The following is a 24,890-nucleotide window of genomic DNA, read 5'->3' as shown; positions in this document are numbered from 1 at the left end:
CGAGATACGATCAGACATGGTCGACAATGCAGCCCGTGGATTTGAATAATGAAAACACGTTCGTGTGTCATTTCCGTCAGGTAAAATGCTCAAACTATGCCAAGGACCAGATGCGCTTGTTTGTGGCTGTAGAGACTGAACGGTCCGGACTTGTCTAAAAGTCAAGTTCAATCAGGGACCGCCCTCGGATCCTGGTTCGGTGTGGAATGCGTGGAAAACTGGTTTGCCAAAAAACCGAAGCTAAACTGGCAAAATCCATTCCTCATGAATAAACTGGTCGCAGCTGGTGAATTGGCGAAAACTGGTCACCATTCAGATCTCGGGAAAGACAGGTTTTTTGGCAGGCAAGCAGGGCTGCCCAGACACAACACGGCCGTTCTGGCGTTTCGATGGACACGGTTTGCCAATTTTAAATGCCGGCACACCCTTCGCGACCCGCTGGAAGATGTTTGCTGGATGTCGCTCAGATTTCATAGAAGTTTCACATGGCAACTGGGACTCTAACGAATCGAGCGAAGAATACAGGCGAGGCGTTTGGAAGAAAACTGCACGATCACACGATTCATAAGGTTACCTTTCGAACGCTACCGGGACCCATTGTTAAGATGTCGCACAATGTAGATTCCACTGGAAATTACTATGCTTAGCTACTTAGACGCTTGACAAACGGGTTACTACTCTTGGAGCATCATTATTCTCTTTTTATTTCATATTCACATCGTAGGCTTTTACACTGTGTCGAGCACGGGAAAACGTGATCGAGTGATCGACCAAAAGGTGGGGCGGGGACGGTTAGGCTTACTTAGTAGTAGTAGGGTCTTACGAAATATTGCACTCTGAAGGTCTATCTCTGAATGGAAAACGCGCGGAATAGCGTCGTCATCGTCTCGTTGCACTTGATCACTCTTGCGACAAACGGTAATTTAGGCATAACGATATCTAACTCATCCATGTCAAAACCATGGAGTGAGGCTTATTTCCACATTTTTTTTAATACTTCCGACGCACACATAAACAGGAAGAAGACCCTCTGAAGGGTCTCTTCGATCGGTATGTACGGCATCCGTTTGTTCGTCCGCAATTTTTGGTACACACTGCTCATGTTTGCTAATTATCTTTGCAGCCACATCCACTTTATACTGCACACGCACACCAACACAACCGTCGGCTTCGGTACCCAGTTTTCCTCAGATGTTTTCAACGGATGTATGGGGTCGCTGCTGTAGAGCTCCTCGGGATCTTCGCTGCTGGCTGGACTCGCTCGTGAAGCAGGTGCAGAGGATCATGTACAGTATCCGGCAGCAGAAGTCTGGCGACACGGTTCGCTTTCCGGTCAGAATATCGACGAGGTAGTCGCATTCCTCGTGGACCTTTGGTTGGCGAGAAGGAGAATACGGCGAATGATGGGAAGATGATTTAGAATGGAACGTGCACTGTAAGTTGTAAGCTTAGCGTTGCCGGAGAACGGGTCACGATGTCGTGCTGGTCAGGGGTTCCCGTCTATTTGTTTGGTATTGCGCAAGCCATAGCCCTTACCTTCACATCTTTCACCTCCTCGACGCCACTCTCGATGCTGATGACGAAACTCGAGTTAGTCTTTTTCCGCTTCAGAAGCTGCATTGCGAACGACGCTGGCGGCTGGCGCGGCGGTTTGCCGGGTGATGGCCGGGGGTGGGGGTAAGAGAAACGAGAACCTAAAACAGTACAAACTACACCCCTCTTGAAGCGGGTGTTGCTTAAAGACGACGGTGCTGGCCGCAAAAGCTTAGGGCCTTGGTTTCGCGTTTCGGTTTGAAAGACTGTGACTGCGAACACGAACGCGCGTGCCTCTATGGAGCTTTCTTGCGCCACGACTGAGCCCACGGTGGACCGGATCATGATCGCGTACCCCCTCTGGCCCAAGATGGCGCTGGTCTGGGCGACCCCTCCACGCAGTCTTACACCTCGCTGCGCGTTCGCGCTCAAGATGCAGCGGCTTCTCGGTGGCTTCGGTGCCTCTCTTTCGCTCTCGTTTCCACTAAAATTTGCCAGGGTTTCGTTGGGCCGTCCCACGGTCCCGCCGATTTTCTTCCCTCTCCCATTCTGCAACCTGATCTCACGTGCGCAGCTGCCGGTTCTTCTGTACTGCTGGGTCCAGGGGTCGGCAGAATCTCTGCCGATGGCCAAATGTAGCCCGCAAATATGCTTTTGAACTCTCAAAGTGTAGGGGCCAAATAATTGCATGGTTTAAATTTTCTTTAAAATGAACGTTGAAGCAAACACAAATGTAAGCTTTTTAGATTATTTATGAATGAAAATTAATTTTAGAATTCGTTGTGGATATATTTTACGATACGTATTCGATTCAACCATATATTTAAAAGAAAAACAACAATTTTCAACAGAAACATCAAAGTTTTTCTTTAGAATCATAAAAACTCTACAGTTGAACAAACGGATATTTCGATTTTGCTGGACTTTGCTTTCGTTCAGAAAATATATTATTTATTTATTTATTTCACCATTCACGATCTGGCCGTAGTGGCTTAATTTGCAATTTAACTTAATACAAACTTGCACGCTAGTCTAATGGATTTGTCTTTGCATCTGCTTAAAATATTTCATACATATGTATAACAATTGATTATAATTAGAGAAGTGGTTCTTGAAGAATAGGGTGCATACATAAAAACTTAATCGTTGTGTTTGTAGTTCCTTTTAGTTACACGTCTTTATACTTTTGCCTTCTATACTTCTGTTCGTAGCTAAGTGTATGACATTTTGCTCCAACCCCATCTCCATCGAAACACGGTTGGCAACCGCTGCAAAAGACCATTGACATCCATCACCTTTCCCCATCAGCGGTGCCGCGCACCTGGAACAACTTTGGCCGGGGGATGCTTTCTCACCATTTAAAAATCAAAACACACCGAAAAGCACCACAAAACTAACACTCCCTCCCGCACGGTGAACGAAGATTAATCCCTCCACATCTAAAGTGAGTGGATTCAGCTTAATTAACCTGACCACCGTCGCTTCCATAAGGTACCGGCAGTGGGTCAGGTGAAACCCTCAACCGAGGGGTGTCAAAAACAAAACCAAAAAAATAGCGAAAGACTCAAAAACATTTTCGGCGGCACGCCACACCATCGCTCCATCATTGCCATCATTATCATCTGTTGCGCTCATGTGTTTATTTATGAAATTATTCAACGCTCCCGCGTTGCGCCATAGCGAAGCGGCGTTATAGTGACTGGATGCTACAGTTTTATCTATTTTTTCGAACTTTCACTTTCACCCTCGAAACGCAGTGTGGCCACGCTCGAATTGCAGAACGAAATGCTATGATGTTGCTTTCTGACCAATGCCCTCCCACTCAGTCGGTTGGTGTTGCAGAGTTACAAAGCGATATGTATGCTAAATAAAATGGCGTTTTCTGGTTCGGGCTTCTGGCACGCAAACGTGACTGCGCCATTTTTTGTAGCCCCACTTCACTCCCTTTCGTTTCCAATTGAGCTTCACCAGTTGAGGATACAGCATGTTTGCTCTCGTGTTCTCGAGCAGACCAGTTTCCCACTTTCCCCTTCTCCTCCTCGCGCAGTTGCGCAAGCCCATCGGTTGGTGTCCTCTCGAGTCCATCGAGAAAACCGTTAAGCTGAAGTCGCGTGCACCACACCGTTCTCGATCGAGCGCAAAACCTAGCGGTTCTGTTAGCGGTGTGTGTTGCAACATCTTTGGCCGATTAACACTCCATCGCGTGTTCGCTATTTGTCCCCTCCTCTCAGGGCCATCGAAGAAGGTGCAGAGTCACAGAGTAGAACTGCACTTCGAGTTCGAAGCCACAGTAGAGGCGAACCTTTTTCTGTTCAGGAGGGTAACATTTTTTCCGCAAAAGAAATAGTTTGCAATTATGTGTAAAAATTAACAAATTTAGTCTCGAATCTTTGATGGTTTTGGCTTCGTTTAAATACTTCACGGCTTCATTAATTTAAATACCGACATCCTACGAGTTAGCCTCTCGTGATAAAATATGCCCAACCCAAATGAATTAACTGACACTGGTAAAACCTTCGCGTGTCGTCTTCTTAGGACCACAAGCAGCGCCGATCGAATGAGGGGCGAATGCTGTACGCGAATGCAACGCAAGTCTACCGTGTCTCAAGACGCGCACAAGAGATGGAAAACGTGCTCCACGGCACGCCAAGAGAGACGTTCACCTCGAAGCCGAACCAATCTTAAGGTCACCAATCTTAAGCGTCAGCCGTCGGAGCGTGTGTGACGTCCGAAAGCTCGACCGAATGCGCCACAATAACAACAATAAATCAAGGTCCGCCAGCGTGCCGGAGCCGGTTTTCGTTCGGCGTGTTGAGTTTTCTGGGCTGCCCAGCTACCTTTCGGGCCTCAGTGTCCGAGCCTGCGGCACGGAGGGGGATGCAGCTCAGCGACGGAAGGTGCAAGTTGATGGTCTCTTGTGTGAGCAAATACAGTCCATGGGGTGATTATTTGCCAGCCAAACACGGACATACTGAAGTATTGCGCCGGGGAGAGTACATACATTGTGCAATTGGGCTTGGGGAAGACACAGCGGTTGACCGTGAGCTTCTCGTGCAAATAGTATTGCGACATGTGGTACGCAAACATTTCGGTCCGTAAGCTGACATTTTCTCAACTGTCTTTACATGGCAAGGATTAAATTAGCAGGGCGTGGCGTACATTCTTGAGCTAGGTGGACATTGATTGTCTGAGCAATGACAAGATGAAGCACGTGGAACTAACTTCGGCACAATGACTTGGGACCTGACCAAGGTACGAGACGGGAAACTGGTTTACGATTGTCCAAATGCATCGTGGCCTGCTTCGGTGCAGTTGCATAATTCAAATGCGCCCGCCACAAGGACGGTTGATGCCCGCCCGATCCGATGATAGTTTTCGAACTGGGTTACAAACCAAATATATCCCAAATTCCTAGGGTCCCGCGTCGTGTGACGCGTTACAACAAACCAGAAAAAGTGGTCAGAGATGTGAACTGGAGATAAGGTTATGTAACACGGTTACAGATGTTCGAATGATATCGATATTTTGGAAGTTGGGTTTTATTATTTGGATGTTGGATTATGTATTTCTCGTAGAGCTAGAGAATAGGATTTCTCATCAAACGTATAGCAGAATAACAAGAGAACGTTAATACTTCCACTTAGGTTGCTTTTAAAGGTTACAGCTCATTTTATCTTCGATACTTTAATTTAGTCCGTAAATCACACGCCTAAAGCGTTAGCTCTTCCTCAAATCACTTCAATTTATGCACCTTATAGGTCAAATCGTGTGGTTCTACCATGTCGGCTTTCTTAGCAGACTTCTTCGTCAGTTCGTTTGCGTCAACGGTTTCGTTTCTCGCATTTTTAGTCGTAATTTTGGAAACAAGTTTGTTCAACTGTTTTATCCGTTGCTCTCGTTCGTTCTCTACCGCTCGAACAGCTGTGCCGGTGGGGATTAGTTCCGCCAACGCTTGCATCGTAGCCTCGTGGTTACAAGACACACAACGAAGATTGTCCGGACCGAGCCTCACCGCTGTACCGGCAGCTTCTACATTTTTCCGAATGATTCTCTGAAGGTTAGTCACCAACAGCTGCAAGTGCGTTAGGCGACGGCGTGTGCGTAATTCCGAGCACTCTAGCTCATATTTTTCACTCTTGCCTTGTATTAACGCGGTGTTTTCTTTAAGCTGGGACCACATGAGCTGAAGTTCGGTTGTGAATTGTTCCACTCGGTTGTCCATGCAATTGTACAGCTCCTGTATGGCTCGGTGGAACGTTTCCTTGCTTAGCCGAGTTCGAAAGTGTTCAAAGTCAACGCGATTTTCGACCTGATGCTCGAGTTCATTTATTCTAGCCGTGGTTTCGAACTGGTCTCTTTCACTTCTTTCATCTAGGTTTTGTAGTTTCATTGCAATACTTTCTTCTAGCTCCACCTGTCGATTATCAATCGTTTTGCGACTGCTTTCCAAGGACAAGGTCAATCGTTCGATTGTTTCTCCAAGTGATACTGACCGATTTTCAATCCTTTCCATCTGTTGGTCGATGTTTGCTAGACTTCTTTCTAGCGCTTCTATCCTTTCATCGTTCGAAGTGAATAACTCTTCAATCTCCCGCGGCCAAACCGTTTGGATATTATTGGCCGCGACCTCGGACGAATGATTCGAGGGTGCCACCGTTGTGTCTGAATCCGACGACTCAGACAGGGGCAAACGAGAGATAAGACCCATCAGGATGACTCGAATGTTTTCGAGCTTCTCGTCATAGTCCGGTACCGCTTGGTGTCGGAGCGTACTGCGCCGAGAAATGCGCGAATTAATCTTGTTTGGCGCGGGATATTGATAGAAATCGGTGGGAACCGTTTTTGACAAATTGGACGGTCTCGATGTTCTTAGAACGCTTACAGAGCTACAACGCGAACGGTAACCAGGAAAGTGGGTTTTCAACAGCTGATTGATGTTGTCCAGTTGGCCGCGAATGATAGCCAACTCACCACCATCCAAATAAGGCTGGAGAGATTTTTCAATCCTAGCATATTCCAATACGGAGTCGTTCGCTAGTGCGGTCAACCTACCAATCGTTTCGTCGATCGTATCGAGACGAGCGGAATGGGATAGAAGATCGAGTTTACTTGCATGTTCTGAGTGCAACGGTGAAGATCTACCGGACTGGAATTGTTCCAACTGCTCTATGGTAGGTAGTACCGCACTGCTAATTCTCTTCTGTTGCAACAATTCACCCTTCAATTCCTGTACAACTTCTTGCAGATCATTGACTCTAGCCTGAAGCAGCTGGTAGGCTTCTGATTCCTCGAATTTCTCGACGGACTCCTTCTCCAATTGGCTGTCATCCTTTTCCCGTTCCGTTGGTGATTCGTTTTGCGGGAGTGAGTTTTCAATATATTCGATTGTCACATTTTCAATATCAAGCTTACGTAATACAGCCTGGAGGAGTTGCTGAAGAGCAGTAAAGTTCAACGCGCCAGGCACCGGAGAGCCGATAGCTGCGGACAAAAGTTCGGTACAGGTCCGGGATGATTCCATGGTAGTTTAAAGTGGATCCAAACAGTTACTATGAGGTGAAAGCTGTGCAAAGCATGCCAAGACTGAATTTGAAATAAACAAAACAGAATTATTAAAGGTTACTATGATGCGCCACTAACCTGTGCAACTAAGCGTGCTTTCCGATCATTTTTATTTTGGTAATGTAATATCAAATTAAAGGCACGTGTACAAATGAGATCCTCATAGCGAATTACCCTCATTAGTATGTGGAGCACGCTCAATATGCTACAACTTTGGTTAGGATTGCTGCTGTGGGCCATTTTTCCGGGTAAGTAGAATTCATTGCGGTACTTTGGATATTGATCTGGAACTTACGTTTAAGGTGCTGTGCGATGCGATGGAGCAAAGGTGTTGTATCGAATTGTGAACGGGAGCACAACGGACATTGCACACTACCCGTTTATGGTGTCGATCCAACGTTGGGAGCTGGATACGAAGACGCACCTCTGTGGCGGGACACTGATAAGCAATATTTGGATACTGACCGCCGGACATTGCGTAGAGTAAGTAAGAAAGTTGTGTGTAGAGATTCATTAAACTCTTAAATGTTTGTACATAGAGAGATCGAAGAGGAGCTATCAGGCATTGTACGGGTAGAGTCATCATTCCATGCGTCTGGCGGTGCTCTGCTGACCATCAATCGCACGGTGCGGCACGAGAAACTCCGCTACGGTCGCACCGGTATCGATTTTGACTTCGGATTGATCAAGCTGAGCACCAGCGTCGAGCGAGCCGTTCCAGTCCATCTAGTGGCAGATCGAAGGCGTTTTCCGGCCGGTGAACTCTGTTCTGTCGTTGGCTGGGGCATTACGAAGGGTACGGGTGAGCGCGATCAGTTGCGCTCGGTGAGGATTCCGATCGTGAAACAGGCTCAATGTGCCGACATTTACAACGAAGTGCATCCTATTACGGGGCGTATGGTGTGCGCCGGGTATGCTGAGGGTGGTCGTGATGCGTGCGAGGTATGTACACAATCGAAATAGAGCTCGCCTCTTCAAAAGAGTTGTTAAACTCGCTTTATTTTACTAGGGAGATTCTGGAGGACCTTTGATCTGTCGTGGCATACAAGCCGGTATTACCTCGTGGGGAATGGGCTGTGCCAAACCGAATCGCTTCGGAGTGTACAGCAACATCGGGGACCAGCTGCGAGTGGATTCGAAAGCACACTGGTGTGTAAGGGACACCCGCCAAACAAACTGCCCATTTGTTGACCCTGGCACGGGTACTTCACGAATCTTGTACGGCTTAATGAAGGTATTAAAAATACATCAAATAATATTTGCAACAAACGTTGTGTTTCTATACACATTCACAACACCATTAGCATTAGTGGCGACTTGTTATCGCTCCAGTACACTACCGATATGCGGCTAGCGTCCACGGTTGTCACCTTTTTGATCGCAGTGTGTTTTTTTGGCGGTAATAGTTTGGCTTTCAGCTTGCAGTAAAGAGATTTGCAAAAATGTTTGTATTGGGCTTCACTCTTTTTCTATTTCACCACCTAAGTTGCGTTCAGTGGAGAGCGGCAAATGTCCTTCCGAATTGTGAACGGAACGGAAACCACGGTCACCGCCTACCCGTACATCGTTTCGGTGCATAAATGGACGCCGCTAGTGAAACAACACCTTTGCGGCGGAACGCTCATCAGCGAGAGCTGGATCCTAACGGCAGCACATTGCACTGAGTAAGCGATGGAAGACGTGCGACTCGCGGATGGATATAGTTTTCGAGACATTTTCATCCCCCACAGCAAGCTTACCCCGCAGACGGCGATGGTGCGTGCCAACTCGTCGTTCTACAAAAGCGGAGGTAAGCTCCACCGTGTGGTGCAGGTGATAAAGCATCCAAACTTTACCTACGTCACGGGTGACTACGATTTCGGGTTGCTGAAGCTGCGGGACAGGTACAGGCGGGCCGTGGTGGCAAAGTTGCCGACCGGCAGCCGACGGTTTCCACCGGGCGAACGCTGTACAGCGATGGGCTGGGGCTACACGCAGGGCCGGGAGTCGAGGGACCAACTTCGAAAGGTTGTACTGCCGATCGTTCCGCAACAAATTTGCCGGAAGGCGTACGAAGCAACCGACGAGATAACGGCGCGCATGATCTGCGCCGGTTATGCCGAAGGGCTACGGGACGCGTGCGACGTGAGTATGGTGATACTTCTGCGACATCGGCGATCTAACTGATGATTGCATTTTCTTTCAATTTCTCAGGGTGATTCTGGGGGACCATTGATTTGTAGGGGCATTCAGGCCGGCGTTATTTCGTGGGCGATCGGTTGTGCCAAACCGAACATGTACGGTGTGTACAGCGACATCGCTGCGGGTCGTCAGTGGATTAGAAATCAAACTGGTATTTAACGTGTACAGTAGCTCGTACTGACATCATAAAAATGGATGTAATCAATAAATCAAGTCCAATCTAGTTGCATGTGCTTTGAACAACTGACGAAAAATTGAATCTTGATTGTACGATCTAACGAGTTCGCGTTTGAAATGTTTCAGCGAATCGTTAACGCCTACCGTTATGCAATTGGAGGATAGTTCAACCCTTAAAAGCACAACAACGTTTTTATAGTTTTTTCATTATTGAAATGCGAAAAATATATGTAACTGAATGGATTTAGTTCTGATAAAATTGAAAGTTCACTACTCAGAAGTATCCCACTAGATATTTCTAGCGGTTTCCCTCAAAAACTTTTCAATGCGAACAAAAAACTCCTCGTTTTTGTAATGCCGGATGACACAACTTTTTTCAAGCCCCAGAAAAGTTTTTCGTGCTCCTAATTTTGTGTCTGTTCGCCTCGGCCCATACAAAAATGAGGAGAATGATGAGGTTCGCGTTGAGAAGTTTTTGAGGGAAACCTTTAAAAATTATCCATCGGGATGGTTCAGTATTGAACAAATCAAATAAAAAAACCAACACTGCATAATTGGCAAATGCAGTGCTAAACCACACTTCTTGACCTGTGGCGTTATTATTCAGTTGCCATTTTATTTAGGTGCGATATTATATTCTACTGCTTTTGAATCGAAATTAAAGATGGTGATAACCGAAAGAGATTTTGTGGTGAAGTTAAATGGAATGGGCTTCTCCTTTATGGTAAATTCAAACACCAAACGTTCCACTCAGGATGTAAATAATTGCCCTGTTCTAGCCCCAACAATAACCATTTACCGTCAGTTCTGATTTTCTACATTTCTTTACCACGAGCAAAATTAAAAAAAAAACCTTCACCGTAGCCGAGGCACGTTCCTAATTAATTGCTCCGCCACTTCAAACGATGTGCTCTGCATTATGTGATTTCGAAATTTCAAAAGTTCGCTCTCGAATACCGTCGCAAAAGATTCCGACAGTAGGAAAATTCTGTCAAATGGCAGAAACTTTTTTGTTTTTCCTTCGAAGGTAAAGAAAGAGAAGCAAGCCCGGAAAATCCATCGGGAAGAGAAAATTATAACGGCCCGCGGTTACGAGCGGAAAGTGTGTGATAAAAAGTTACAACTTTTTGGGTTCACTCGCCCACTGTTTACGTTTGTTGTTAAGCTGAGCTCTTGGGTGCAGAAACAAGTTTTGCAGACGGTCGCAGACGGAGGGAGTTGGTAGCTAATTTTGTTTAATTAAAATTTTCTCTGAGGCTACCATTTTACGCGGTATGCCAGGTGTAACATCTATTAATTAGTGCTGTTAAATAATCTAGGTTTTTGTAACTCATTCCAGCGTCTTGAGCGGTCACATTTGTATTTGGTACCAACTCAATCGACTGTTTTGACCTTTATTTATCGATTTTCTGAATGTTCGAACGAAAATCGTTTTTCTGGTACAATCAAATGTGTTTCCGGAGTGAAACATGGCTAAATCAAAACGTTCAAACTGCATCTGTCCTGTGGGCAAAATTCCTATTTATTGCTCTAGGCGAGTACGATCCGAAATAGGAAAGCTTTCTAAATATTTCAAGCGTAGAGAGCATCGATTTCTATCCCGTACTGGTTAAGCCCTGTGGGAGTTCACTGAATGTACAAGTTCAGGTGTTTGGGACATGAATTTGTGCTGGAAAAACAGACATGCCAATAGGGTGGTAAAGCAAAAATCGATCGTTTGAGAATTTGTCCATTTGCCTTGTTTGTTCTGGTTGTGTTATGCTTTATTGAGAAAGCAGAAACACAAATATCCTGAAATATGAATGCATTCCTAGAAAATACTCAGCATCCTGTTATTTTTTATTTCAAACTAATCAGAAATGCTTACGGTTTGTCAAAAAACTCTTTGAATTTGTAATCAATAATTCCTCAGAACAAAAACCACTTGACCACTCTTTCTAAATAGACCGTTGTTTCGACTGTCACGTTACCCTCCAATATTTGAGACCAAAGTTTTAATACCTAAGTATCCTCCTCTCAAAGGGTGCTGCAATGAAGCTGCTATGAAAAACAAGCCACCCCTAGCACAAGTTTAAGATACTGATGTTTACTACCTATCCTTTTATGGTGTAACTTTTAAACGGCAATGAAAAAGATTATTCTTTGAAATTTACCAAGGAAATAAATAACCGTAATACTTCGCAAGGACACTACTCGATTGGAAAGTTGATTATTGATCGGTTTACACAAATTTATTAATTTAACTACGAAAGTTTTGTTTTACTGAACGGAACTAAACTGTAATGGTCAAAAATTAAAACACTAGACCAAATAATGAACAAAGGTTAATTAAATTACACGTCCAGAATTGCGTGCATGCTTTTAATCAATTAAAGAGAATGACGTATTACATGTCGCAAGCTTACTAAAATGACGTGATATTTATGGTAGTAAATATAAAAATTAGACATGCTGCCTTGCTTTAATTTGTTCAACTTCGTGTCAAAAGCCCTGGCGCACAAGGCCAGATTACCTTTGATCATGTTAGCGTATGTGCAATGAAAGCTTAATCGCAAGCATTACCTCGAATGGGGTAATGAAGTTGTAAAATCGAAACTATTACGTGCTAAAAAGCAGCTATCTTTAAGCCATTTACCTTACCCTTTCAGGATACGGTCGGATGGCAGCGTTTCGCCAGGCGACCGAAAGACCGAAATGCATTCCTTTTCCAGGTGTTTGTTTTTGGTAACATTTTGGACGGGGTTTTCCAAAGCTGCGAAGCAGGCAAATACGCTCTCAGGAAAGTCGCTCGTCTTGACGAAGGATGTAAACGACTGAGTGGCAGCGGAGAGGTGACGAAGGTTGCATTTTTCACCCCATTAACCCCTTACTAATAAAGGTACTGGAAAATGTTGCCAACGTTGGTGTCGGTTTACACTGTCATGAGGAGAGCATAATTAAGAGAAAAATGGTTGATATTTTCCATGGTGCCCTCGGGTAGTAAAGGTAAAAAGAGAAAATTCAAACAAAATGAAGTAGTTGCTCCATTAGGTTTACATGACTTTAATGGATGACAGGTGCAATAAATTGGATTGTAGCTTGCATGTAGAGAAAATGTGCGAGGGAAAATGTATTTCTACTGAGAAGTTATTAAGCTTCCTGTTCGCATTGTTCCATAAACTTTCCGCTGAAATCGACTAAGAAAAGCAATATAAATGTACCTTTAACACTCATTGCATGTCGTTTGTTTCGACATTTGCATAAACTCTAGGAAAATCAATCATCTGTCAGGACCCACACCTGGAAGGAAAAACCAAGCGAATGAAAAACATGTTTCATGGACATTCAGTTTCGTACACTGTTTTTTTCTTGCTCAGAAAACTGCGGCTGACTTGCTGCCCTACATTCTGTTCGTTTGTTCTCGTTTTCCTCTTCTAGGACTGCTTTCGAAAGTGATTGAATGGGGAAACACATCGAGCGAAAGGGCTCGAAGCCGGCAAGTGCCACTGAGTTTCGCGAAATGGAGCGCCCGGAGTGAACGTAATCATCAAACAAAAAAGTAAAAAATCGAAGCGCAAAAGGAAAACCTGTAACAGCCGGACGTTGGAGGCGAGACGGAGCAACCATGTCAGCCAGTGGCGGCTCACTGCCAGGCATGATTTCCTTCTCGTCAATCAAATAAAAAATGCTAATTTCAGTTCTCCACCATCCGCCAGGCAGGTCTGGGCATGTACCGAGCCCGATGTCGCACCGAAAGGGCCGCACAAGACAAAGCAATAACAGCGTTTAGTTGCTATTTGCTTTTGCAACCCCGCGGGCGTGTTTTCCCGCAGCCTTCGGTCTTACACCATTTTCACGCCTTTGTAGTGGGAAAACATAAAGCGACTTTTAAGCCCGAAGGGTCCAGGCAATGTTTTCGATTTCTGTTTTCCCTTCTTTCTTTTTTCAAGCTTTTCTGCAAACATTCATTTTTGCAACAATCAATAGACCAACAGCTGAAGCCAATGTATTGATTTACAGCATTAACGAGACGATGCTTTCTCTTGGAAGTTTACACTTGGACGGGTAATCGACTATAATACTCAATAATGGGTAAAGAAAAATAGAAATAAATATTTTAAAGTACCTTAACATCTACGTGCTTACATTTTTGATTAGGAACAATATAATATTTAAATATACATAATCATGTATGCTTGATTAGATAGACAGTTTATGTTTTCTCTTCTTGTCAGTGATCAGCCATACATTTACATTTTTACATTTTATTTTATTACCAATTTTTATTTTTTTTTTACAACTCCATTATACGGTGTGTTCAACGTATTTTTGGATAGGAAAACAGATTGGTTCAAGTGTTTAATAATAAAACAAATAGCTTCAAACGTGCCGCAGAAATATGGCTTCCTCAATGTAATTATAAATGTCATTCATAAAAAAGGAAAACATAAACAACAAAAACAATTCCTTCGAATGGACAAAGCAAATCCGAGTTGTTATCTTTTCATTTGCCATTTCCACTGCTCACTTGACGATTGTTGATTTGTTGCTTCTCAATCTCAACGCCTTGGAAAGCTTCATTGAAAAATCAGTCAAAATTATCCTAAGGTGAGACCGACTCCAAAGTCCAAACCAGACAGGGCAAAATGTCAGCGTGATAAAATAATGTGGTATTTTGTGGTTTTATTTGACAACAAGGCCGGCGGGGTTGAGAGGTCGTTGAATTAATGAGCAAAAGGACAACCGACTTGATGGATCCTTAAAAAGTGGGCTCGTGCCTGCACATTATGTTCAAGCGTGCGACTGTTTGGAAACATTTTCAGTTTGTTTGTTTTGTTTCACCTTTCAGGCACTTGTTGTACATCACATCGAGGGGTTTGCTGCAGACGGTAGATAAACAACATCGCTTCAGAACGGTTTCGAAGAATCAAAAATCAAATGAAGTTAAGTGGGATGATTATGTTTCAGATTCGCAGAATCATTTTTGCTCGACTTGTGAAATGCTTTTACTAGATTTTCTATGATGCGTTGGAAAGAGTTCATTACTTATTAAATGTTTTCTAATGACAACATAAATAAATTCTGACCATCCAATTGCTTGTGCTTCAATCAGTGCTAGGGTTAATGTTTTTTTATTAACATACATTTTTCTTGCTTTTTCCATGTTAGTTCAGATGAACCTAACTATAAATATGCTGTTCACACGTGTAAGGTAGTTCCAAACATTCCAAACACACCACCTTCACCAACCTTTCCTAGGGATAACTTGACATGTTGTGATAGAGGGATTGTTAGAATGATGCCAGTTATTCATTAATTCATTACTAGTCCTTCCTATATGGACAACAACGGTTAAATATGTGCAAAGTCGGGTTTTTATTCGAGCTCAAACCTTTCCGTACGTTGTTAGTTTAGGATGCGAAACAGCGGTGAAGAACATTTACAACAACTTCAAATTGCTCGACGGTAAAGCTCCAGAGTCCCTTGAGTTATTTCGAATGAAATTTTAACCTACCTAACAGTTGGGCGTAAAAAAGTTTACCGTTACCAAGGGGCGTTTGTCGAATTTTTCTCATCACCTGCCGTGTTTCGAATTCGTCATCTGTGTGGCCATGTGTTTTTTTTTGTTTTTGTTGGGAGTTAACTTTCTCTGAATCCGTAATGGGTCGCCCGCCATATTGTGCCATGTGACTGACGAAACGGGACAACTGCAAACCACCGAGAGCGATCATTCGCTTAGGAAACTGGCTTCTGTCGCCCACAGTGAAAAGTTTAGCTATTGAATGTAGATGTATGCGTACTCACCTTTTTCCCATTCACTTCTGCTCTAGGCTTCGGCTGCTCGCAAAGTAATGAATTATTTAATTTGATTTCTTTGCTTTGTTTTTCTACGGATGGTATTTTGTTTGCGTCATTGCTAGGATCCGTTTCACCCGAACCTGGCGCAATTGCTGTAACAACTGTGCTGCTTCAGCGGATTGCTTTCTTTTTCGACCGATTTACACATTTCCGAGAATGTTATTCCAAATCTTGATTTCCATTTAACTTTTTATGTTTTACAATTTCAATACACATGAGTATTTTTATTGCACAACATCTGTCAATGAAATTGGGGGGGCTCGATCAATGTGGTCGAATACGATTGTATTCAGTGTATAGAGTGAAGATACAATGTCTGGTTTATTTAGGGGAACTCTCTTGGTTTTACCTTACTTACAATAAACATTAGCTAGTTCAAGGCGTTAACAAATCTGATACATATAAGCGTGATCTTAGACAATATTTTAAGCTTCCAAATCTCCAGATGCATTTTAAATGTTTGTTTAAGTGGTTTTTCACTATTCAAAAGCAAGTATTTCAATAAAAGCTTTCAATTGCTAACATGGATATACTTACTTGCAATGTAAGTATCAACCCTATAATTCAACGTTCTTCAGTGCAACGTTTATCGGAAAGTTGAGTCACGTTTGCTGGTGTGATGTGTGGCAAGTCGTACAATACTTGGCTTACATCTTTTCCTTCTTCATCCTGGGAAACCATCGCATCGGTGCCAGCTTGCGTCCTCCATGGTTCACGTTTCTTTCCCTTTCGATGTGAGCACAATGTTTGAGCTAGTTTTACTTAACTTCGTACGCACCATATAAAAAACTGGGTGCTGTAAAATCGTTGCTCGTTCAGGCGGAAACAAATGAAAGCGTGAAGAATGTATTTGTTGCGTCATTGATACGTGCGGGTATCGAATGGTGCCGAGGTTGAGTACTAAATGGAATTTATTTATTTACTTTCACTCCTGCACGATCCCGGGTGGTTCGAAGAAACCTACAACGTTGCACGATTGTTCGCTTTGGTTACGTTGAGCTTGTGTATTTGCTAATGCTACCATCGCCGTCAGCTTTCCAACTGACACCTATTATCAGAGTGTGATGAAGCGTTTCTTACTACCACTAAAAAAAAGTGCATCGATCCAAACACATAAGACGACCAGGCGTCTCCATCAACTCGTCACATTTGAAACGTGACCGCGGTTGTTAAATGTTTTCCATTGCAAAATCGCGCGTGCATCACGTTGGCGTATAGTTGATTTTCTTTCTTGATTTGTTAAGCAAGCCGTAGACGTTACAGTATGTCCCATAAAAAAATGCGAAAATCGGTACCATAGATTCAAATAATTTTTTTCAAACAAAATAATCAAACAAATTGTAATTTAAGGAAGGGAATCGTTTTTTAAGCCTTAAATGATTACATTAATAATTTGGTATACCATTTTTCTTGATCGCCTCGTCCATACGGGGACAAAATCGAGAGCATATCTTCTCAATGTATGAATCAGTTTTCGAGATCCACGCCTTGGCAATTGTAGCTGTCAGGGATCCAACGATGGTGCTAGAACGTTCACAGGCTTTAACCTGAGCATGTGCCCATGTTGTTTAATCCAAAGGATTCAAGTCTGGACTGGTGGGAGGTCAAATGTAATTGCCCAAAATTCCATGTTTTTATTCAGCCATAGTTGAGTCCTTTTTAAAGTACGTCACGGGGCTGAAACCTATTGAAAAATGATGTGTTTTGGTGCTCCAAAGTTTGCTTTTATCCATGGCAGAACGTGGTCCTACAAAATGTTCATATTAACCTCGGTATTAAATTTTAATTCAGCTTTGATGAACGCTGATGGCATTTTAAAGCTATTGGGCGAAATGGTCTCAAAATCTATGACTCCGGCCGAATGTTTGGTTATAAACTTGATTTTCAGGGTCTCTGGAACATCCTCAATCTTCTTGGGTGTTATAAACCTGTCTGTACGTGTGTTAGACACGGGATCGACGAAGGACATTTTTTCATCAGAGAATACGACGACGGTATTCCTTTGTTTTGATGTTGACACCAAACGTGTCGAGAACTCCAGCCGTAGTTGTTTGATTCGGTCTGTTACAAGGTGACGCTTTACTCTGACTCTGGACGAACATTTCAAGTCATGTTTGATCAACCGATGCATGGTAGATTTTGAAATATCGGCTTCCTTAGCCGATTTCCTAATCGATCTGCTACGATTTTGTCTCACTCAACCTCTCATTGATCTGATGCCCTTTGGCGTGCGAGTGGACCGTGAATGGCCACTTCCTGGCATCATGGGATGTGGTCCATCAAGGAGTGATCGTTGCATACGGTAAACAGTAGCCAGGTGGCATCCCGCGATCGATACAATTTGTTTTACGGGCATTTGGGCGAGCAGTAAACTAATCACAATGTATTAACGTACATTTTTCTCAACTTTATTATTCGAGAATCACTTCTTTGGTTACATCTTCTCATAGTATACTACCAGATGATTACACACACATATGACCACCGTAAAAATAACGTTTAAAGTTACCCAAAAATAAGCATTGAAAATTTTCGCATTTTTTTATGGGACATACTGTACATATTAATCTGCACAGATGTTTGACGTCTACAGCCTTTCCTTAGCTATTTCCAACATCCCCGAGATATTCGGGATATCTCGAGGGATGTTTGACAGACGATGGGTACGAGAGAACAAAGGAAATCTGTAGACGTCAAAGATCTGCACAGATTAATATGTAACGTTTAAATCCAGCTTTACATAACTGACGAGCACACTACAGTTGAGTGAAATTTACGGGTTTCGATCAATGCAATCTTTGCATGGCTTACATATGTTTTCAACTAATCGTTACATTTTTTAAATATAACATTTCCCATACAAAGGTAAATGTACTTTGTAACAAATAAAACCATTCAGAAAACATCCATAAACATAATCACCTCATGCAAAACGAGATTTCAATCGAGTTAATCGTTGCGATTTTTGTTACATGCAGAAAGATGCCCATCTCATCGGTTGTTGGGGATGATCGTTCTCTTTAGTTTTATTCTCTTCTGATTTCCAAACACGCACAATATTCTTTGATACTAAAGATTACATTTCATCTGAGGGGTTTTGAGCAATGTTTGGTGTGTAGCATTAGTCGATGAGATTGGCATTACTTATTGGTTTGCCCTAGTAACGTTTTCTTGATCTAAAGTTGGGACTATCGCTATCCGATGAAGATAACCATCATCGTATTGATTATAACTGTATAAATCAGCTGGGTCTAATATGTTTTTTTTTTCTGCCAAGGAAATGGGATTGAACCACTTCCAATTCTTGATATTTCGTGGAAATGGCTTAAAAAACGTCACAGTAGAAGACTTTTGTAGTTTTTGGCTTAAAGCTGATGAAAAAACTACATTTTCTCAAAGGTTTTCTAATTTAATTGATCAAATGATGGTCTGCACTCCGAATAAACGCCAGACAACAAAAGTAGAAACGAACCGGGCGATAAAATCAATAGGAAAATCATCCACTTGCCAAAAGCTAGATTCCTGTCATAAAATTCATGGGCTTTATACACACTGACTTCCTTTGGGTTATCGGGTTATCGGTTGAGTAGGATGTTTTTCTTTTAATGAGACAAGATACAACGGGTTTCTCCGCGGGACGTTTTGATCGGTGAAAAGAACCAAATTTTCCAAACTGTATGTTTTAATCGACAAACCATTAACGCAAATGCTATTGAAATCGTTCGCTATTACTTTTTAAGTAATACACGAATCGTAAACTGGTAAAAAAATGTTGATTCGAACAATTACGTTACGCAGAAAGTTTTTCCAATTTTGGATGATTCGGAGCCATTTCTCTGTAGGTTCATTTTGTCTTAAGCTCTACTATATTGGCAATAAAAATCACATAAATAAACAAATTTCACACGCACTATTTGTTTTGGAGTGGTGGGTGCAAAAGCATACATACACGAACGCCCATAGTTAAAATGTGTCATATAATTTTATTCACTGTTCAATATCTTTTTAATGTTTTCCCCTGTTTTCCAAACAATCACCAAGCCCTATTTTGCCAAAATTTTTATTTCATCTGACTCTTTGTCAGAACAACCTCGAGACATTTATGTGTGCAAAGAATATAGTTTCAATTTCTGAAAGACTCTTCTTCTTCTTCTTCTTCTTGGCGTAACGACCTCTTGGTCAGGCCTGCCCCCGTTAAGGGCTTACGAGACTTGTTTCCCTGTTGTACGTGGATAGTCAGTCCTCTCGTACAGGGGAGGGTCCGGTCTCGGTTGGGATTCGAACCCACGCCGTCGAGGTGGTGAGCCCCGGCGCTCATGGGCCGATTTTCTAACCGGCGCTAAGACTCATTTTATATAAAATTATAAATTCATATTTTCACATAATAAACCAAAGCATTTGGTTTCTATCATAACATTGATTGACTTAGCATACATTTTCGCGAATCCAATCAACGTACTTCGAGACGTCTGTGTACACATAAGGGAAGCCGATACCACACCTTTTTGGGCCGAAACTGTCCAGTCCTATTTGATACCAGACATCGCCGACCATACGCATTAACGGACCTCCCAAATCACCAACGCAGGCACTCTTTTCTTTCGTTCCTTCGGCACACATCTGTGTTTCCGTCAGAGATGCGCGGTGGCGCCGGTAAAACGGCTTGCATTTCTGCAAGCTCTGCACGATCATTTCAACCTTTAGTTTAACTAAGTGACTGGTTGAATGTTTGTCAGTTTTGCCCCAACCCACATCGTAGGTGGAAGAATCTACATGACTAATGTTGACCATCTCGTTGGATAGCGGTAGGCAAGTGGGTAGAACTGATAGCGAGTATAGTACGTTCTCGGCCATACGGATCAGCGCTATGTCATGGTGATAGTTCCTAGCGTGAGTGTAGCCACTGTGAACGATGATCTTCTCGATGTCCATGTCGATCGGAGGATTGTTGCACGCTTGGAGTATTCCACCATCGTACTCGTCATTGATGCAGTCGGGATTGGAGCTCAAATCCCATTCGCCTAGCCGTACTCGATGCACCTTCCAGCCAGGACTAAGTGACGTGACGCAGTGAGCAGCAGTCAACACGTAGCGTTCGTTGATTAACGATCCTCCACAGTGGTAACCATATTGACTGTTCGGTTTTTCGTACTCGATCAAAACAGCCCAGGGGAACTCATCGATTGATGTGAACTGGTCGCCTCCACTGCGCCTCATATCCATGATTCCACATTCGGGAAATTCAGGCAGGCTATCGTGGGGAGTCTTACAGCTTTGGCCACGCGGTACTGCCAAAACACTTTTTCCAACAGCTGCCAAAATACCAACCATTAGAAGGACCGTCCCTCCACTATAACACCTAATCGCCAACATAGTACTAAAGTAACTTTGCAAATCCACGAACGCGAAAGAAATCAAACGCGCAACCTGTGTTAACGGAAGAGTGATAGAAGACTGAACCTATACTCGTCCATCGAACTTGTCGATTCCGGTAGATTTGTTTGCGCACATGAATCACCTTCTTTTACTCATGCCGGACCTTAACGGGTTTCCCCAACGGGAATTTCCACTGGTGATAACAACCGAGATCCCTAGTATTTCTATCTGACACAAACAAAACATGTTTGAGATTGCAACCATTACTGCAAAAGCTAGTGATTAATCTCAGTTTTGCCTGTGGTTGTTCTCGCTTGTTCTATTTTGCTTATCAAACAACGCCGATAGCATGTTGTTTCAAACAAAACATCAAGAGCGGATGTCACGTAATAGAACACAACCCAGTAAAATATCACCGCTCAACAACTATCTCCAACTTAGAAGGTAAAACAATTCCTAAGAATCCCTACCTTTGAAGCCCATGTAAGGTTCTTCTTCTTCTTCTTGGCGTAACGACCTCTTGGTGATGCCTGTCCGTTAAGGGCTTACGAGACTTGTTTCCTGTGGATAGTCAGTCCTCTCGTACAGGGGAGGGTTCGGGCTCGGTGTGGATTCGAACCCACGCCGTCGAGGTGGTGAGCCTCGGCGCCCATGGGCCGATTTTTCTAACCGGCACTACCGCTCGGCTGTCGCGGACCCCCAATCACATAAAACATAAGCCGCGTAAAACGGTACATGCCATCCTCTACCTCGTTAGGTCGAGCTAATCGTTACTCAACTCAAGATGAGCTTCCATTGGGTGCGCGCATGCTAAGCGCCAAGCAAAAATCCTCTTCACCCCCGAGCTGCCATCAGCCCTACTCGTCCCGAGCTGCCCTCAACCGTGCTCGTCCCAAGCCTCGCTTTTCCGTGCTCGTCACGAGCTGCGCTTCCCGAGCTCATGCCGAGCTGCGCTTTATCGTACTCGTCACGAGCAGCCCTCAACCGTACTCGCCTGAGCTGCCCGCAACCAGAACTCACCCGAGGAGCCCTCAACCAGAACTCATCCGAGCAGCCGCAACCCGAGCAGCCTTGAACCAGAACTCGCCCGAGCAGCCCTGAACCAGAATTCGCCCGAGCAGCCCTTAACCAGAACTCGCCCGAGCAGCCCTAAACCAGAACTCGCCCGAGCAACCCGCAACCAGAACTCGTCCGAGTAGCCATGAATCAGAACTCGCTCGAGCAGCCCTCAGTCAGAACTCACCCGAGCAGCCCTGAACTAGACTTGCCCGAGCAGCCTTGAAGTAGAACTCGCCCGAACAGCCCTAAACCAGAACTCGCCCGAGCAGCCTTCTACCAGAACTCGCCCGAGTAGCCCTGAACCAGAACTCACCCGAGCAGCCCGCAACCAAAACTCGCCCGAGCAGCCCTGAATCAGAACTCGCCCGAGCAGCCCTCAACCAGAACTCGCCCGAGCAGCCTTGAACCAGAACTCGCTCGAGCAGCCCTCAACCAGAACTCGCCCGAATAGCCCTGAATCAGAACTTGCCCGAGCAGCCTTGAAGTAGAACTCGCCCGAGCAGCCCTGACCCAGAACTCGCCCGAGCAGCCCGCAACCAGAACTCGTCCGAGCAGCCCTGAACCAGAACTCGCCCGAGCAGCCTTGAACCAGAATTCACCAGAGCTACGCTTTACCGTGCTCATCACGAGTTGCGCTTTTCCGTGCTCGTCACTAGCTGCCCTCAACCGTACTCACCCGAGCTGCCCTCAAACGTGCTCGTCCCAAGCTGCGCTTTACCCCAAACTTCAAAAACATCCTCAAGCAGTCTTAGCAGCAGCAAGTCCCGAGCAGCCCTTAATAGAACTCACCCGAGCAGCCCGCAACAAGAACTCGCCCGAGCAGCCTTGAATTAGAACTCGCCCGAGGAGCCTTGAACCAGAACTCACCCGAGCAGCCCGCAACCAGAACTCGCCCGAGCAGCCCTGAACCAGAACTCGCCCGAGCAGCCCTGAACTAGAACTCGCCCGAGCAGCCTTGAAGTAGAACTCGCCCGAGCAGCCCTCAACCAGAACTCGCACGAGCAGCCCTGAACCAGAACTCGCCCTCAACACGCCCAGGGACTTGGATGCCGTCCACAATGAACAGAAAGGTTCAGATCTTAGAAAACTATTTCATATATAAATAAAGAATAATATAAATAAATACCACAATGAACAGAAAGGTTCAGATCCCAGAAAACTATTTCAAAATTTAAGATTCCTTAGTTGAATATGAAGGGTTACATATCAACAAGCAAATAAAGGAAAAGGAATAAAAACACCAAAGCGGCTTTATACTATAGTAATAATTTAAATTCTTCTCCTGATATTTCCTATGTCGATCAATTAATATGTATATCTATGAAAAAACATAACCGCAGACATGACAATGCTGCAAACAAATACAATTGATTACAAGCCACAAACAAACAAGTTCAACTTTGTTCTATGGTATAGAAACTAAGGATCTACTTAGGATCCTCGTTGTTTCGCCTCAGGCTATGGTATGGACGTAGCCGGAACGAACGGGAGGTACCAGGTAATTCTGAAGAAGATCGAAGTGCCGATCGTGCCGAGCGAGAAATGTCAGAAGGCGCTTCGGACCACATCACTCGGCCAAGAGTTCGTGATTTATTCGAGCCTCATCTGGGCCGGAGGTGAAGAAGGTCGCAATTTGTGCAAAGGAGGCAAAGGAGGTAGACGGAGCTGGTTGTGGTGAGAATCTAATTCCAGTACTGTTTACCAACGTTTTGATGTTCCACGAATGGATCGAAGGACATCTGTCTCAGCGAGTCTAATCCAAAAATGTGTAGCATACGTATGAACTACGGTATAGTGAATATTAAACGAATTCAGCCCACAATTTTTCGTGTCATTTTTATTTGTTGATTTGTGTTTATTAATTTAAAGAACAATCTAAATTTAAAGGGTTCGTTTGTTGTGCTGTGCCGGGAGTCAGTCATTGGTTGCAGTTGCAGTTGATTGCACAAATAAAAATGAGCTGAAATTGCGGTTAAAACCCACCCTGTGAACGAGATAGGGAACCACAGAGTGGCTAAAAGAGCAGGTCCCTGGACCTTAGAGGAACGATCAGTACTATCTGTGTAGTGTTGACGGACTTAATCATCGGTATAACCCGCTGAAGATTTGGGAAGCCCACTGCATTATCAGCTGTTGATGATTAATTTTGTGGCTGTTGAAACCAAATGGATTAATCAATTGTAGGAAATACCGATAAAGTTTGTTCATGTGTTTGTCGTGGCTTAATTATTGGCTATTTCATACTCGGCGTGAACCAATCCAATGAGTTGTGGTGGCGAATATTTGGACAGCAAGAAGGCGCCTTTCCCTATTTGTGATCCGATTTTCCAGTTTTTTTACGTAACACACAACCCTAACGTGCCAACATTTTTTATTACGCAAAGTAGATCAGTGGTACTCAATCTGGACGCAGTAAAAGCTTCTCTGAACCGTTTCTTTGTTTTAGACGTCATTCCATCAGCCATCTGAACACCAGGCGTCTCCATCGACTCGTTGAATAGGAAACGTGCTGGGCGTGGATTAAATGCGTCCCAACGTATTGATTTCCAACTCCCATTGTAAGCTTTGTCTGACGATGGTTTCCTCTCTTCAATCAGAGTGCCACGTGATACACTATTCCAGACAAATCGCAACGCAGGAGTAAGAGTATTTTAAAAGGCTTCTTCTGTCCTCTGTGAGCGATTCCACAAAAATATAAAATAATATAATTTGTTAACTAAATGTTATCGCTTGAGAGTTTTCCTAAACCATCTTGTTTGACTACATGATGGATAACAATTATTCACAAGCACTACTCAGGGGAACAAAGAATGAAAAGAAACTGTCGAAGTTCAAAGCATTGAATGCCTTCCATAAATAATTCGCAAGCCTCGTGGCCATCATTAAAAACGACACAACGTATACAAGTCCTATATTGCACGACACGTGTTCTATTTCCGATTGGCTTGAGCTCACGAGAGGAAATGTTGTAAAGATGGAACAAACACGAAACCACTGGAAAGTGTATTCCTCACGTGTGTTACAGTTTTATGGTTTCTTTGTTTTTTGTTTTCTGTTCTATCAAAACAAAAAACAAAGAAACCATAAAGCTAAAAAAGGTTGCATGTGGTTTCATATTGAAAACGTTTTTTGGATCAAACCTTTTGGCAATTGAAAAATGTTAC

The 24,890-nt window shown here is 43.8% G+C and overlaps 2 protein-coding genes across 2 annotated transcripts; one reads left to right on the top strand and one right to left on the bottom strand.

Annotated features, from left to right (window-relative positions):
• Positions 1-7,279: 7,279 nt before the first annotated feature.
• On the top strand, positions 7,280-9,435 carry LOC131285547 (transmembrane protease serine 9-like). The gene is made up of 7 exons (XM_058314404.1): positions 7,280-7,343; positions 7,398-7,573; positions 7,639-8,037; positions 8,105-8,244; positions 8,592-8,759; positions 8,826-9,219; positions 9,289-9,435. Exons 1-7 carry the CDS (start codon positions 7,280-7,282, stop codon positions 9,433-9,435), a joined length of 1,488 nt encoding a protein of 495 aa, XP_058170387.1.
• A 10,281-nt stretch (positions 9,436-19,716) lies between these two features.
• Positions 19,717-20,514, bottom strand: LOC131285546 (CLIP domain-containing serine protease B4-like). The gene has a single exon (XM_058314403.1). It carries the CDS (start codon positions 20,512-20,514, stop codon positions 19,717-19,719), a length of 798 nt encoding a protein of 265 aa, XP_058170386.1.
• Positions 20,515-24,890: the final 4,376 nt, after the last annotated feature.

Source organism: Anopheles ziemanni, chromosome 3, assembly GCF_943734765.1.
Source record: "Anopheles ziemanni chromosome 3, idAnoZiCoDA_A2_x.2, whole genome shotgun sequence".
Classification (NCBI taxonomy): domain Eukaryota; kingdom Metazoa; phylum Arthropoda; class Insecta; order Diptera; family Culicidae; genus Anopheles; species Anopheles ziemanni.
This window is presented reverse-complemented; position numbering and strand designations above follow the sequence as displayed.